The 15,882-nt window shown below is 41.0% G+C and overlaps 1 protein-coding gene across 4 annotated transcripts in view; it reads right to left on the bottom strand.

The window, feature by feature from the left end:
* Nucleotides 1-1,337: 1,337 nt before the first annotated feature.
* LOC113033077 (traf2 and NCK-interacting protein kinase-like) overlaps nucleotides 1,338-15,882 on the bottom strand; it is a 59,452-nt gene continuing 44,907 nt past the window's right edge. For all 4 annotated transcript variants that reach the window (XM_026186399.1, XM_026186417.1, XM_026186428.1 and 1 more), the window contains 12 exons: nucleotides 15,676-15,770; nucleotides 14,996-15,080; nucleotides 14,679-14,846; nucleotides 13,693-13,798; nucleotides 13,440-13,595; nucleotides 13,186-13,329; nucleotides 12,758-12,892; nucleotides 12,490-12,590; nucleotides 11,649-11,798; nucleotides 6,650-6,809; nucleotides 6,125-6,264; nucleotides 1,338-6,031 (listed from right to left, as the gene is read on the bottom strand). In XM_026186399.1, the coding sequence (XP_026042184.1) occupies nucleotides 5,948-6,031; nucleotides 6,125-6,264; nucleotides 6,650-6,809; nucleotides 11,649-11,798; nucleotides 12,490-12,590; nucleotides 12,758-12,892; nucleotides 13,186-13,329; nucleotides 13,440-13,595; nucleotides 13,693-13,798; nucleotides 14,679-14,846; nucleotides 14,996-15,080; nucleotides 15,676-15,770 (1,524 nt within the window). In that variant the 3' untranslated portion in view covers nucleotides 1,338-5,947. The remainder of the gene's footprint in view (nucleotides 6,032-6,124; nucleotides 6,265-6,649; nucleotides 6,810-11,648; nucleotides 11,799-12,489; nucleotides 12,591-12,757; nucleotides 12,893-13,185; nucleotides 13,330-13,439; nucleotides 13,596-13,692; nucleotides 13,799-14,678; nucleotides 14,847-14,995; nucleotides 15,081-15,675; nucleotides 15,771-15,882) is intronic.

Genomic DNA, 15,882 nt, shown 5'->3' with positions numbered 1-15,882 from the left:
GCTCATCAGGGCTTTATTCATCATATTTCACATAGATCTAACTGATGCAATATACTGAGTACATCAAACAGAATCATCTCATTCCAAAAGGCTTCACTTATTAAAGTAATGGACATAGAAGCTTCTGGGATAGTTTAAAATACATGCCTGAATATGCAAAACCTACATTGATCCATACAGGATCCCTACAGGTCCTCTGCGAGGGGTCTGGGAGCTCGCACGCCTTGTACAGCATCTTTGCTGTTTCTACGACTGCGCTCTTGCTCTTCTGGACAGAGATTTTCAATGTTGTTCCCTATCACTATCGCCCCGTCACTATAACTAGTGCAGTTATCTGCACTGCTACCTTCACCCTCCACATCTTCTCGAGCTCTTCTCTGAGCCCTTGGTACTTCTCCAGCGTCTTGTGTTCCTTCTTCCTGATGTTGCTGTCATTCGGTATCACGCTCTTCCTCTGCTTGTCCACCACTACTATGTCCTGTTGGTTAGCCATGACCACTTTGCCCGTCTGAATTACGAAGTCCCACAGGATCGTAGCTCAGTTATTCTCCACCACCCTAGGTGGCGTCTTCCATTTTGACTTCAAGACTTCCAGGTTATACTCGGCACAGATGTTCCTGTACACTATGCCGGCCACTTGGTTATGGCGTTCCATGTATGCCTTGCCTGCTAGCATCTTGCACCCTGCTGTTATGTGCTGGATTGTCTCAGGGGCATCTTTACACAGCCTGCACCTGGGGTCTTGCCTGCTGTGATAGACCCCAGCCTCTATGGATCTTGTGCTTAGAGCTTGTTCTTGTGCTGCCATGATTAGTGCCTCTGTGCTGTCAGTCCAGCTTTGTCCAGCCACTGGTAGGACTTCTGGATGTCAGCAACTTCCTCTATCTGCCAGTGGTACATACCGTGCAGGGGCCTGTCCTTCCACGATGGTTCTTCTCCTTGGTCCTCTTCTTTCTCAGGTTTCTGCTGCTTGAGATAAGCTCCAAGCACAAGGTCAGTTGTGGCCTGATGAAATCATGGATGTCTCGATGTTAGTGGCTTCTATCCCCACTTCAGTTTTGGCCAACAGGAATCTGAGTCTAATAAAATGATCCTTTCTAAATGGGGAAATGCATTAAAAACATATATGTGATATTCTTTTTCTTTTCAGTATATTAGAGTCATCATTAGAAAATGAGTGACAGAATGTTTCTGTTGATGCCAACAAGGACAAACACAACATATTTTGTCACTTTGACAGATGCAGTGTGATCAGAAATATCAGCGTGCAAATCAACCCATCAGTGGATTAAATAAAGTCGTCCTATCAGTGAAAACTAGAAAGAAACAGACGATACTTGATTCAACATATTTATTGTGGCCTCACCGTTTTACATGGAAACACGAGTTAGTGTGCGTTCGTATCAAAGCATGAGGGGTACAGTGTACAATGCATAAAACAAAGGTCCAGTGCAAAAATATACCAAAGTATCAAAAGAATTATCTTATAAATGACACAGGAGCAGACAGATATATTTTCAGATATTTAGCCATATAATATTTGGTCTTATATAATCTCAAAACAACGAATCTGTGGGTCAAATAACACCAAAAACTTCCAACTAAAGAATAAAGTCAGACTACCATGTATGTAACATGTAATTAGTTGGATTTTGGAAAATATCACCACCCCCCCCCCCCAAAATTCACCAGGAAAATCATTTTGCTTATTGATGAATGACGCAATAAATGTCAATATTTAATCTTAAAAGGCCAATGTATGCAGTCAGCACCCCTTTCACATCCTCTTCCTCCTTCTCTTCATCACAACCAAAGCTATATAGATATCTAAACATATGTTCTAGGTATTATTTAAAGAAATTAAGCCTCTTGAAGCCTCTTCCTCGCTCCTCCTATTGACACTTGACTAAAACCTCCTAACTACCTCCTCCAACTTTGTCCTTCCTTTCCTTGAAGACTGAATTCTGCCTTTTTAAACACCAGTTTTCATCACACTCTCCCACACATCACATCCACAGGGTGGAAAACAACAGCTGACACTTAAGTGAATACTGCAAAAACGCAAGCTGCTTTGTATTCATTTTTTTTCCGTCCTGTATCACGCTTCATCCTACTTTGCAACACAATCCGGAGAAATAACGAGGTTGGGCTAAATGTTTGGGTCCATCTCCATCAATTAAACCTTACTTTTAATCTGAAAAGCTGTGCAAATCTACTTGGTGCAATAAAGATGTGCAATCTGATGCGACAGGTCTCCGTGAACCGAACTGGAATAAAAGGAAGCGGACGTGGGAAGCTAAAGAGACAGCCAGGGGTGGGAGCATGAAGCTGAAGATGGGGAAAAGATGCCGAGGGGATGAAAAGTGGCAGCAAGAGGAAACGAGTTGTGAAAAGTGAGAGAAAAAGAGTTTGTGGGAGAGTTAAGGATGTGAGTCACCACAGGCCTGATACAGAATCTATCACGTTTTTAACCAGTGGAAGGTGTAGGAGGAAGTGCGCTGTTCCCTCGCGCTCTCATTAGTGATACAGCGATCGTCCAGTGCTAAGCAACAGGGAGCAAAGAGTGGCAGCAGCAGGCACTTTGCTTCAAATAAACCAGAAAAATATCCTCATTCTCTAAAAGAGTAGCTTAAGATCATAAATGGATAAACCCTGATAAAAAGGAAACTGTTATTAGGTGTCAAACTGGTCAGCTTGCAGATGAGCTGATTTCATATGCTGTTACTTAAAGCAGTCCAGAGAGAAAGACAGATACTCTCAATCATTCCAATGTTAGACCATGTAAAAGAAAAGTGGTTATTGTAACAGAATTTCATAATGAACTCTGCAATTTAATCAGTTTTGAAGACAAATGAGAATTATGGAGTCAGAACTCATTTTAGAGCTGGTTTATTTCCCAGCATATACCCTAAAGGTGTATGACAGAGTGTGGAAGCAGGATGAGCAGATACAGGCTGTTCGATAACTGAAAGTTAGAGCTGAACAAAAACTATAAGAACTGTGGAGCACTAGGTTTTGGTCTGCTCTCCTGTCTAGTCTGGCCACGGTCCTGCTCAGGAACCTGACCAAAGCTGTCGGTTCTACACTGTCACCTTTCCCTGTAGGCCTGACCACAAGCTAGCACAGCAACAGTCTCTATGTACTTGTCCTATTCCATACTTAAAACAAAAACCCACATATACAGTAGCCTACAGGTTTTAAAAAATGTTAACATTATTGGTAAAAAAGTTAATTTAAAAAAAGCAAGCTAGGTAAGGTGTATTTACTCGTGACATGCTCGCCAGAATTTAATCTAACCAAATTTAATTTCAGTTGTTATCCACTTCAAACAAGGATAACAGTTTTAAGGTGCCTTACAATCTGAATCTATGTAAATATTAGCGCAAAGTATGCTACGTGTGTACAAGTCCTTTTGTTTATGAGACAAGTGACTCATTTCGGTACTGCTAGCCAAGCTTTGCTTTCATATAACAGCTAACAGCATTAGCTAAGAGCTGCAAGTTAGCTAATAGTTACGGCATATTTTGGCCCTGTTAGCGAGCACCTCTTAGCCTGGTAATATTAGGTCACAATCCACTATGTTAATGCACAATAGCCGCGTTAAGCTATTTGTTAAGTACGTCAGACAATCAAACACCTTCTGTCCCCGAAAGAATCGTTGTAAGACGTGATTAAAACTTAGCAATAAGACAAAAATTTCATTTTCCAGTTCAAAATATTCTCACAGAACCAGCTGTAATATTTCTCACAAGTCATAAGTCTATAATAAAAGTAAAATTAAAGTATCAATGTATATAAAAACATTTGGCACAATTATGATAACGACAAAATTCAAGAGTGTGCAGGATAATGTAAAAAACATAAAGTTAGCCGTTTAAGCAAAATCTCGTAGAGGAGAAACAGAATAATAAAATGGATAAATACTCAGATTCACATTTGAAGGTAAGAAAACCGCAATGATTTCTTTACCTTTACCAAAGCAAATAATACTTAATGCATACATCTGTGATATTTAATACATAAACACTCGTAACATTGACTTGTGTGTATTTTGTTGCAACACTTTGGGCCTGGGTGAGTTTCCAAGGTGATCTAAGAGTTTATCAAATTAATAACTTGATTCATAAATGAGATCAGTTGTCACTTGTGAATAATCTGTTAGAATCAAGGAAGCAAATACATCAAAGCTTTCATCTTTGGTTTCTTGCTTTGAAGCTCATTGAATAAAAGACAAAGAGGCCCAACTCACTACATATCCTATATTTTATATTTTCAACATGTTGCCCCATCAAAAACTGGTCCGACAGTGGGTAGTGTAACAAATACTGATCCAAAGGTTAGCAGTGATCTCTTCAATACTGACGACAGGATGGCTTTTGATGTAACGCGTATAAGAGGGCAACTGTGCAAAACACCTTTCTTACACACGCAACAAGAAAATCAAACAAACAGAATTCACATTTGATTTTAGACGATTCAGCCAAGTTTGTGAGTCCTGTGAGCAGCTCACATTCACAATCAAAGACCGTGGGGGGCATGCACGACTCGGTTTTAAGATTGAATTTCACATTCGTAAGCCTGCAATTCTGTACATATATGTAAAGATGGCGTGTAATAAAATATTTAGAAAACAGTGCATCTTACAGGATTATATACAAGCTATACAAAAAAAGAGCGAGTTATACTTGCTTTATATCTCTATTTATCTACACTATTTATGCTGCACATTTAAATTGCTCCTTTTATGGTAAATGGCTTTTAAGGTCCTTTGCAAAAAGAAATGCGATTTAAATGACGTGGTCCAGTTCTGTGGTAGACTGACCTCTCACACTTAGAGCCGAGGGGAGGGGCTGTGCTAGCAACATATATTCAAACTAATTCAAACTATGCAACGCAGCAAATATACCCATCAGTATTTTTTTTTTCCTCACTTCATAACGAATTTGCAGACTAGTTGCGTGAGAAAATAATTCCTATCTAACATTTGATAGTGCTATATATTAAATAAAATAGTGATATGTATTTAATAAACTAGAACATGAGTCAGTACAGTAATATGATAGTTTGTTTGGGTTCTACCACTCTGATAAAAGCAATTCTATCAATTCAAGGACTTCATAAATACCGGAACAGTTTTGAGGTATTGCAGACAGGCAGCGAACACTGTGGATCTAAAACTGCTCCAAGGACGTAATCATGGCACGAGCAACAAAGATGGAATGATATGAAGCAGCCCACATTTCATTAAATGCCCAGGTGATGTACAGAGTGAACAAAGCTACTGACAGACAAACACAAATTAAGTGATGATTACTCTCTGGTGTGTGCAGCAACAACTGTGATCCAGGTGTGAGGATGCCGATGATCCAGAAAAGCATCAGAGCTGGGCATTTTAAAACGCACACAATCAAATACTTGTTAAGCACATAATTAAGTCATAATTGATTCTTGAAAAAAAGAAAAAAAAATCCAGGCGCTGAACAAACAGCCAGGTGTTCATGTGAAATCCCAGAACAACCGTCCACGTGAAGCCCTCTGTTTTGGTGAAGCGTCACGTAAAATAAAGGAAAAAAGACGCTGGCACAGCTGCTTGTACCTTTGAACATTTCTGTGGATGTGTGTTTGTGCTGCAAATCATGTCCAGGCGTCAGTGCTGTGATCCACGCGTCAGTAGTCGATGATGGAGCGATGAATTCAAGCTTTTTTCCTGCAGGCGGATTTTTGACCAGCTCAATCGTTGATCATAATGGTTTAACATGGCGACTGCACAAGGCTGAGGGACGGATGGAGGAATCGAGCAGACTCTTGCAATGGTATCCACCACTTCACGGAGGTCAACGCAGGTCAGCACAAAGCCAAAAAACACACAACAAAGCATCACCAGGATAACCCAGAACAATGAAGGCAGACGCCCACCAGTCGATCCCAGAGGTAACTGGTCTCAGTGTTACCAGTTGAACAGAGAGTTCTGTCCGAGAGTCATGAAGTAAATCTGACTGCTGCCGCCCGACTGCACCGACGCAAAGAAAACCTGCAACAAGACGGTGCTTTTAGGAACTGAAATCAAACAAACGGTGCATAAATAAAGCGAGTGAGGCTGTTTTTTGTCGTAGGTTCCTCCTACCTTGTCATTCCTTTCACACAGGAACTTCAGCTTTTGAGCCTTTTTATGCATGAACACTCCCTCCAGGTTCCCCGTGTTCGCTGACCTCAGCTCTATGGCCTTTTCTCCCCAACCCATCACCTGGTTAGACTGCAGGTAGGCTGGATTGGAGAGAAACAGACGAGTATGAGAAAACAGTCTAAATATGTCTCCTACATTTTTACTCCTTATACTTGAATACTGCCTCATCTCCATGCCCCAAAAACACACACACACAGATTGACTACCATCTTATTTTTAGCCCACCCTGTCCCTGATCTGTCTCCACTGAATGTGGTTCAGGTTAAGTTCTCAGTGGCAGGACAGCTGCTCATCCAGATCTAGTGAGTCGAACTGGAAAAATCTACAGTGATGTTAAGCAGTGCCTGACTAATCATCGCAATTGGGTTGTTGTTAGTGGTACCTGCACAAAGACGCACTGTGTACAAAAATAGACCTTTATGGGTGTATATAGCATTTGCATAAAGATGTGTGCTCCAACATTACCGACAGATGTAGGCATTTCCCCCCACTGCAGCACTGTATCCTTGGTGATACGGCCATAGGTGTCAATGTAGACGCCCTCGTCTTCATAGCAAACCAGGACCTCTGTTCCAGCTTTGTTTGGCAAAATGATGATTGCATGGGGACGGATGGGACCCGGGATCTGCAGAGTAACGCACACACAAACACAACATGAACACTCGTTTTTTTTTTTAAATTATTGTTTGGAAAGAAAAACCCAAATTAAAAACCCCAGAAAATACTATCATCTATATGGATTGCAGAAAACATGAAGGCTGTTCCTTCATGCTATTTAAATGTTATCTTACAGTCACTGGTGATCCAAAGACTAAGGTTCAGGTCTAAATGCACAACCATTGCAACAATCAAACGTAACAAATCCATAGTCACAACTTTATTTCAAAGACTAGATTTCATGATGAAACTAAAGTCCTTGACTAAATATGGCGGCATTGTATCAGAACTGACCAGATACTCAGATTCTTAATTTAATAAAACATTTTAACAGAGATTGAACACAGCAGCCTGTATTTAAGATAAAATTCCAGGAGGAAGTAAAAAAACAAGTTAGAGATTCGATTTTATTCGAAGACGCATTTCACTGCTCAGTTAAGTTTATCTAACTTTAACTTTATTTAAATCCATTCAGAAAAGTGTTATTACATTATTTCACTGAGAACATCTTCAAAGTAGTGACCTAGGAATATATTTAACAGTTCAGACACATGTTCACAACAGCTCAGGATGTTTATCTAACCAGATAAGATCCATTTACTTATCCAGCTGAAGGATGAACCCAACGCTTCAGAAACAGGTTTCTAATAAATCAAAGGGTCCATCGGTGATTGGACAAATACATCGACTATCGACGATAGGCGGAGCCTTTCGCTGATCGTTTTTATTTTTTTTGCCCGTGAGTACATTTGTTAATAATGTTGGTTGAAGCTAAGAGAAGCAGTCAAAAATAACAGCGCCGTTTTAACAAACAACAAATTAAAAAAACCACAATGTTGGAAACAAAGAGGAACGAGCTTTTCCCCCACTGTAACGTGTTTACAGGCTGTTCCAGTGTTTATCTGTCTGACACACTCGACCGAACAACAAATACAAATTAAACAAGAAGTAAGTTAAAAATCAAAATGTCTCTTCCAGTGAACATAAAACCCTCTGATGTAAAGTTAAGTCTTTTGTTGGATTTGGCGCATCTCAAATAAATAAATGAATAATCCAAAAAGTATCTATAATAATACTGAAACAGACAAGAAAAGAAGCTAAAATATTCCCTCCAAACAAAACTTAGAAATTTAAAATGCGCAAATCAGTCCGTGCATGATTGCATTGCTCCGCCCATCAAAAAGTCTGCAGCTGCACGACTTTTCCTCCTATCATCGGTTATTGGACTGTCGATTGGAACATTTTTATATATCGCACAACCTTAAAGTCCATAAACGTGAAGGAGAGGTGTTTGTTTGTTGCAAGCCTCATTTAATCGCGAAACTCTGAAATATCTGCTCAGACACTTTTAGCAAACTAGTTATGAAATATTCCAACCAACCAAGCGTTCACTGCAGCAGGTCTGACAAGATTTAACTATGAAAATAAATCATTGCAACTTTCTAAACATGAATATCAGACAAACTACAGATATTAGGACAAACACTGCAATGTCAATGAATCCTTTAACAGATTCCACCGAAGCAAAAGTCCTACAATAAAAGAAGAAAATGTTGGGCTGAGCTCTGTGCCCGACACAAACACTGCGCTTCACACCGAACACCTTACCAGAGTGTGAGCCACCACAATCCTGAGCATGAGAACAGGCATCCACAGCCGCAACGCAATCTTAATCCTCTGCCTTGGAATCAGCATTGTTACATAGTTTGCAGGCAACAACAGGAGATGGCTGTACGCGTGTGTGTGCGCGTGTGTATACTTCTTTAAGTGGGTGGGCACATTGTGTGTGTGTGTGTGTGAGAGAGAAAACGTTTGAGGGTTAGGCTTTGCTTACAGGTGAACTGATTTTAACAGTAACAGAAATCACTGTTTTGACGTCTTTAACTGATTGTGTGTATGTGTGTGTGGGTATGCACCTAAGACAAGAATGAGTGTGTATCAGATAACAGCTACTGGGAAAAGCCCCAGCAGTGTGAAGGTTCCTCCAGTGTGCGTGAAGAAAGAGAAAGTGAGTGGGTTTAAAGGAGTGCTGCAGCTGAGTGTGTCTGGCAGAAAGCTCCAGTGTGTATGTAAGAGAGACAAGAAAAGAGGAAAACACGGGAAGGAGAGCAGAAATGATATCGAAGCAGCAGCAGCATAAGGCACCGGTGTAGTAGACAGCTGTGAGCAGGCTCGCTTAATATACACAGGAGGGAGGGGGGGGGAGCAGGTCAGGACACACACTCACTTTCTCTCTCTCTCTCTCTATCACACACACACACACACACACACACACACACACACACACAGTTAATGATGGTAAGAGAAGGAGGACAGAAGGGGTGTATTTTTAGAGCTAATTTCTCTCTTCATGTGTCTCCAACTCCTCCTTGCTTACAGAAAGTAGCACGTTTAGCGGTGGCAGGGGTGCTGTGTGTGTTTGGGTGTATAAAAAAAAACAAAACAAAAAAAACAACCTCACAGAAAGAAAGTTTATAATCGCTTTAACTCCACGCAGCAATTTGTGACCGAAAAATCGAATTGTGACACGAGTCCTTTCAGAATGACTCACAAAATGATTAAACGTTCCTCGTATGGATGCTAGGCGGACAAATATAAAGAACATCTTTAAATAAACCATTAAACTGGAACAACCAGCCACCCACTCACACTCCACACCACATGTAGTGCTGTATAGTTTGCACAGTAAATCAACTGATGGAATCAGATTACCTTCAGACTCTGGAAAGACTGATTAAATAAAGGCTCAAGCCAAAATGTTTCCAGCGTAAAGTTGAACCACTTTAATATAAACTGAGCCTCGGGCCTCTCCAGTTGTTGCTAAGAACATATTTAACAGGATGTGTCAGAATGTGAATATGACTCACTCAAGCTACAGCGAGCTTTACATGCCCACATACAGCAGAGGAAGAATAATAACTGCTCCAATTGTACCAGCAGTGGGCGATTGGTCACAGTTAAAGACACAAATACATTTACAGCGTAACCTTTCTAAATATTAAACACTAAACAAATCAGATTTACATGTTCCCAACAAGGACCAAACAAAGAAATACTGGCCGTGCTGACTCCAGCCACCAAATGCAGTCGTTTACTTTCACCAAAGAGATCATGCAGAGTTGTAGCCACAGGTGTTGAAAACACACCTAAGATGCTCCAGTTCATCAGTGCTGTGACTGTGTCGTTAACCGTGAATGTTTTCAGAGTGTACTTTAAGGTGAAAGTGAGGTTATTATGCAAAGTTTAACTGGGACAACCCACTTGAGATTAAATCGCTTTGTATGTGACCTATAAACTGAAATGAATCTGATGCAGATACTGAGGCTATAGCATATACAGTCACGGTTCCTCATTCAATTCTAAAGGTTTTACATATCAGGAAATAATGAAGACATCATTAGAAAAAATTAAGCCTGAATGCAGCAGTAGTGTGTAGTAAGGGTGTGCTTAGTTTGACATGGTGTACAATGTGTTATTGCCTAATTTAAAGGCCCTCTAAGGAGGGTGGTGACTTGACTGGACTGTGAGTCTCAGTTTATTAGGTTTATGTGGCAGGGTGTGGCTTGCGATGCCACTGCAGGTGAGATGGATGCGCCTGAGTGGCATCTACAATCACGCCTCGCCAGCTTATACCGGATCCTGTATTGGTTGTTGCTGTGCAGGTGTAAATAAAGCTGAAAAGCTTGAAAATGTCACCGGGTCTGCTGTGGTTCGTTACAGTTTGAGAACAGCACCTTCTACATGTAAATGGTAAACAGACGGCTTCAACATGGGCTTAGTATCTCACCCAAGGATATTTGGCATGCAGACTGGAGCAGACTGGGATCGAACCACCAGCCACTGTTAGTAGGTGACCTACTCTCCCACCTGAGCTACAGCCACCTGCATCAATGACACTAAAGCATGTGACTCCTTTAGTGTCATTGCTCGTGTCGGTCTCATTTTCAGGAGGCGGTGTCGAGTCTGTGATGAATCTGTTGGGTCAAGCTGTGCTAATTCTAGAGAACATCACAAATCAAACTCCTCCACAGCCACACAGGAAATGATAAAACGCTCCAGTGCCTCGTCAAAACATCCACATTTCAACATCAGCTGAAAAATCAGCGTACACGCATAAAAGATCTGTGACAGCAGCTTCACTCAAGTCAGTGTCTGCAGATTTAATGAAAGTTCAAACACCACCTATGAACGTGAGTCACAACAGTTTGATATTAGTTCCCACAGACGGAGTGAGGGCGAGCAATGATATTTTGGTAAATGCAGAAAGAGAGACGATGAAATTAAGAGAAAATGAACAGTGGTACCTTGAATGATAGAGTGACAGTGGGAGGGAGAAAAGGAAGCGGATGGAAGAATAGTTTCTGACAGCCATCGACTGTGTTGGAGGAGAGTGGAGGGAACACAGCAGAAATGCAGGAAAGTAATGACTGACATGACTGTGAGTGGGAGGAGGGCTATACTGAGATGTATACTAAGAGATGAAGAGTGAGGTGATATGGTCGACTGGAGAGCTGATAAATGAAAGAAAATGACTTAATAAGCTGCTTTAACAGAAAGCTGCAGGTACAGAGATCAGACATCGGTTTAGTCTTTAAAGATGTAAAACTCTCACGATGACAACTACAGGTTGAGCCACAGTGATGGAGCAGAGCAGGGAAACCCTCAAACTATCCCACATCACAGACTCGACACACACCTTTATGGCAAAAACAGTGCCAACAAAACATGCAAACAGACACGCACAACCTCCTGAGTCGAAGTGATGACACAATCCTCAAAGAGTACGAAGAACGGAGCAGATGCTTACATGTGTCGGCAAGTAGAGGTCATATGGTGTCCCAGAGTCTACGTCAATGGCGTGGAAACCAGACACGGAGCCGTAGATGACCTTTAACCTTTGACCTTCCTCCACTGTCAGGTCAACAGAAAGGGGCTTTTGAGGCAGAGTTCTGAAGGACTGGGCAGACACACAGACACGATGATTAAGTTACATAAGTTTGCACATTAGCCTAATTACATAATCTAAAGTGAAACTGCTCCATTAATAATAATGCAGTGTCACAAAAGCTGCCATCCTAAGATAGTCCACCTAATTCTTCCATTTTTGGCCTGTGACACGGTATGGAAGAGAAAGTAGTTCAGGCCTCAGAGGACAAACAGAAATGGGACACATCTCTGCTGAGAGTCTGTGGTTATGAGACCCAGAACCTGATGTGTCCTGTCTGTGTACATGCAAGTGTTCGACTGTGGAAATAACACAGCAATAACCCACTTAATCAATGAATCGATCAATGGAAAGGAAAGCTGAGCAGGCTGATGTTCTTAGGTGTTACACCGCGATGTTAAACTTAGCTTCACCTTGTCTGTAGTGCTGTTAGTTAGCATGCTAAAACCAGCATGTCAGCCTGTTTACATGACTACACACACTGGTTAGTAAAAAGGAAGGTGCTTCAAGTTTTCAACTAGAAGAAAAGTCTGAGATAAACTACTGTGTGACTTTACGATTACTACAAACATCTAAAAAACCTTCTAATAAGTAGAATAAGTAGTACTTTCCATGATATTAGTATTTCACAGCTCCACAGACTGATGAACTTATATCTTCAGTATCTCTTATTTTTATTGCATTTCATTAATTTGTTACCAACCTTAAAGGCCATGAATTTGTGGTAGGGTTTTGGGGCCCAAGCGTACACCTCCACAGCATTCTTCAAGGCAATCACCAAGAACTTTATCTTCTCATAACGCACTAGAAAACAGAAAAACAGAAACAAAACAAGCGGTAAGGAGCGTGAAAAATCTGAGACCACATATTCTACACGTAGCTCCTAAAGATCACTACATACACAACATCTGTAACCTGCATTAGTTTGAAGCTCTGTAAAATATCATTCTGTTTTTATTTAGTGTACCTACCCACTTTATAGTGGACACAGCCCTCTAAATCACCCACTGACGTCCAGCCCTGTCTTTTCTCCACCTCCGGGTCATTACGCAGGATTTTATTCCTTAACCAGGACAAGTAGTAGAGACGCAGCTTGTTCTTTTTTCCTACAGACAGAGAGGGAAGGATGCAAACGACTCCTGCTTCAGTGTGACAAAGTTTCAATCAGTTTCTTTGAGGTGACGGAGCAAACCAGAACAGAGCACGAATATCGAGCAGTCATCCACACACAAGTGTCAGTTTTACCTGAAGAAACCTGTTAAACAGTTACAGTAATGTGGTCTCTTTGAACTACTGTGCAAAACTTATAAGCAGAGTTTAATCATTATGCAGGGCAGAGTGCTGCACTCTGTGTCACTGTTTCTGTAGCTCTGAACATTTGAACATGCAGCACATATACCTGATACAGTAATCAACACATTGAGTCCTTCAAGTACATCCATTTGTTGAAACCGTCGCCTGCTGATGAGCGGGTACACCTTTCCCTGACCACTTCGATCCAGCAGCCACAGACCGTTTTCTGTGCCCACCAGCAGATTCACACCTGCACGTCATAACAGAAAATATCAACACTGACACAGTTTGTATCATTTTCTGAAAAAATCTACTTCATTTAAAAACACAAACAACATAAAACACATAAAAACTACATACCCCATAATCCAGCACACAGAACCTCCGCGTTGAACTTCTTTTTGTACTTTCGGATCTCTGGCGTGTCGCTCTGTGGTCGAATGTTGGTTGGGTTCACGTTAACCACGGAGCCCTTCCTGTGGTTCTCTCTCTTCAGTGGCTCGCCCTTAATGCCCGCTGAATGCAAAAATGATTCAAGATAAAAGTTTAAAAAATAAAACTAAACTGTGCTCACAAAGCAAACTGTAGCTCGGCTCTCTGGTAGAAAACTCACTCGGGCTCTGTGGTGGTGATGAGATGGGGATCAATCGTGGATCAATGAAGGGCAGGAAGGAGGAAGATGATGATGTCGGGCTTTTACCAGTAGGACTGCCGATATCCTGATGAGCACAATGACAAGGGAAGAGATTTTATACTTTAATAAAACACGAACAAAAAAAAAACAACACAACAGGCAGTTACAGTTATGAAACCATAAACCATTTATATAATCATTTACCAGTTACAAATTATGGTTTTCATACATCAGTAACAACAGTTCCGTTAACTCGAAATCCAAACTGAAACCCAGGAAGACTGAGCTCCCAGCCTGTGCCACTACCTCCCTCTGGTGGACATTTATAACTAATGCAGTCTGTCGCTTTATTTAAACCTTGGCTATGATAATGAGCCCAAAGGTTTATATCAAGTAGTCTGTTGACATTTATTAACACAAGGACATTAATACTGATACAACTGTAAGTCCATCTGAACTTAATCAGCACTTTGTCTTAAAAACAAACAAAAAACAAACAACTATTATTCTCATTTACAATCTAATTCTTTTGTTCTTGGATGCTACTAGAGTAGCTTTCATTCATAGTTCAAAATAATCCATATTTATGTTATACTGGGTTTTGATGCTGCCGATCAATTCATCCTCTGTCTTTCTTTAAGGCCCTCATCATATAAGATAACTTTTGAGTGATTGGTTGCCCCTCAAAAGCAATGCAATTTGATCTCAAGAGTAAAAAGACATCGAGTGTTTAGAGCTTTTGGCTCACAGCAGTTACTTTGACAGTGTTCAACGTGAACATCCACCACTGAAACAAACTGACAGTATGACAGCAACATAATAAAGAGCATGATATACTGTTTTCATTATAAACAACACTGCTGAACGTCGCTGTAGTGTACACTGAATGATAAACAGGGATGCTGATGATGACAATGACCAGAAGAAGTAAAGCTCTGAGAAATCTGTGCTGATTTTCTACTTACATGTAGATCCTGGTGTGTGGGGGATCCGGGAGATGTGGGCGATCTCAAATAGCCAAGTTCCCGTGCTCGCTGCTGCTGGATGAATGCATTGTGGGTAGGACTAGAGGAAGAAATTTTTTGCAGAAGGTCTGGTAGCAAGTAGGTGTCATCTGAACCCAACTGCGAAATCTATAGAGCAATACCAGGACAGGATGTAACTTGAGTAACTGTGAGGCGTCACATGAATGAATGTTAAAGCTTTAGGAAGTCAGCTTTTTTACACAACCGACCACAGAGCAGACAGTCACGTGTGCTCTGTGGTTGTGTTTGCTCAGTACCTGGTTGAGATTGTGGTGAGGCTGCAGGACGATGCCGTCGGGTATTCCTCTGAAGTATTTCCCTTTTCCATTGGACATGCCAGACCTTGAAACATACCGCTCGAGATTTTAGACTAGAGACCGACTGCAGATGTCATATTTCATAGTTAGAAACAAGACTGATGCATCCTTCAGCAATAAAAGCAACACACTGGATCCTAATGACACCTGCTGTTTCAGACTGTGACTAACTCACAAACAACACTATAGTAACACTAATTTGCTTTCAGGACTGTTAAACCAAATGAGATACTTGGCTTCTCCCAGGTTTACTGCCACAGGAATTGAAATCACAATAAACAGACTTGGATTTCATTTCCTCTTCATACTTAGCAGAAATATTTCAGTGCTCATTTCTCCCAGTAGATGCAGCAGAATTACTAATTTTGTGACTTTTTACTAGATTCTAAATATCAGTTTAAAAAAAATCTTGCAACACATCATGTTTCGTCACAGTGCTGTTTGGAAACTAAAAGAGTTGCTTCACTCCTTCATGTGCAGCAGGACACTTAGTTTTTTTGCTAAAAGAAACTGTCGAGCAGGTCAAACACATGATGAGCTTGATGGGAACATTTCTTAAACAATAACCTCTAACAATAAGAATACAGCATCATAAATACACTGAGGATGTGTTTGGTTACCCGCTTCGCTCCTCGTCATCACTGCTGCCGACTTCATCGCTAGAAGAAGAGTATTCTGCGGCCTTGTTAAGCCGACCCAGAGCGGGTTTTATTCCCTGCGAGAGGAAAAGGAAGTAGCCGGAAAAATGAGTTGGACAGAGAGAAAAATCATTGATGTTAATGTGATGAAGCAAGTTTCAAATCAATGAGGAAGAGGGATCTAGATGA

Source organism: Astatotilapia calliptera, chromosome 2 (genome assembly GCF_900246225.1).
Source record: "Astatotilapia calliptera chromosome 2, fAstCal1.2, whole genome shotgun sequence".
Classification (NCBI taxonomy): Eukaryota; Metazoa; Chordata; class Actinopteri; order Cichliformes; family Cichlidae; genus Astatotilapia; species Astatotilapia calliptera.
The sequence above is the reverse complement of the archived record's forward strand: the minus strand, read 5'-3'. Positions and strand labels throughout refer to the sequence as shown.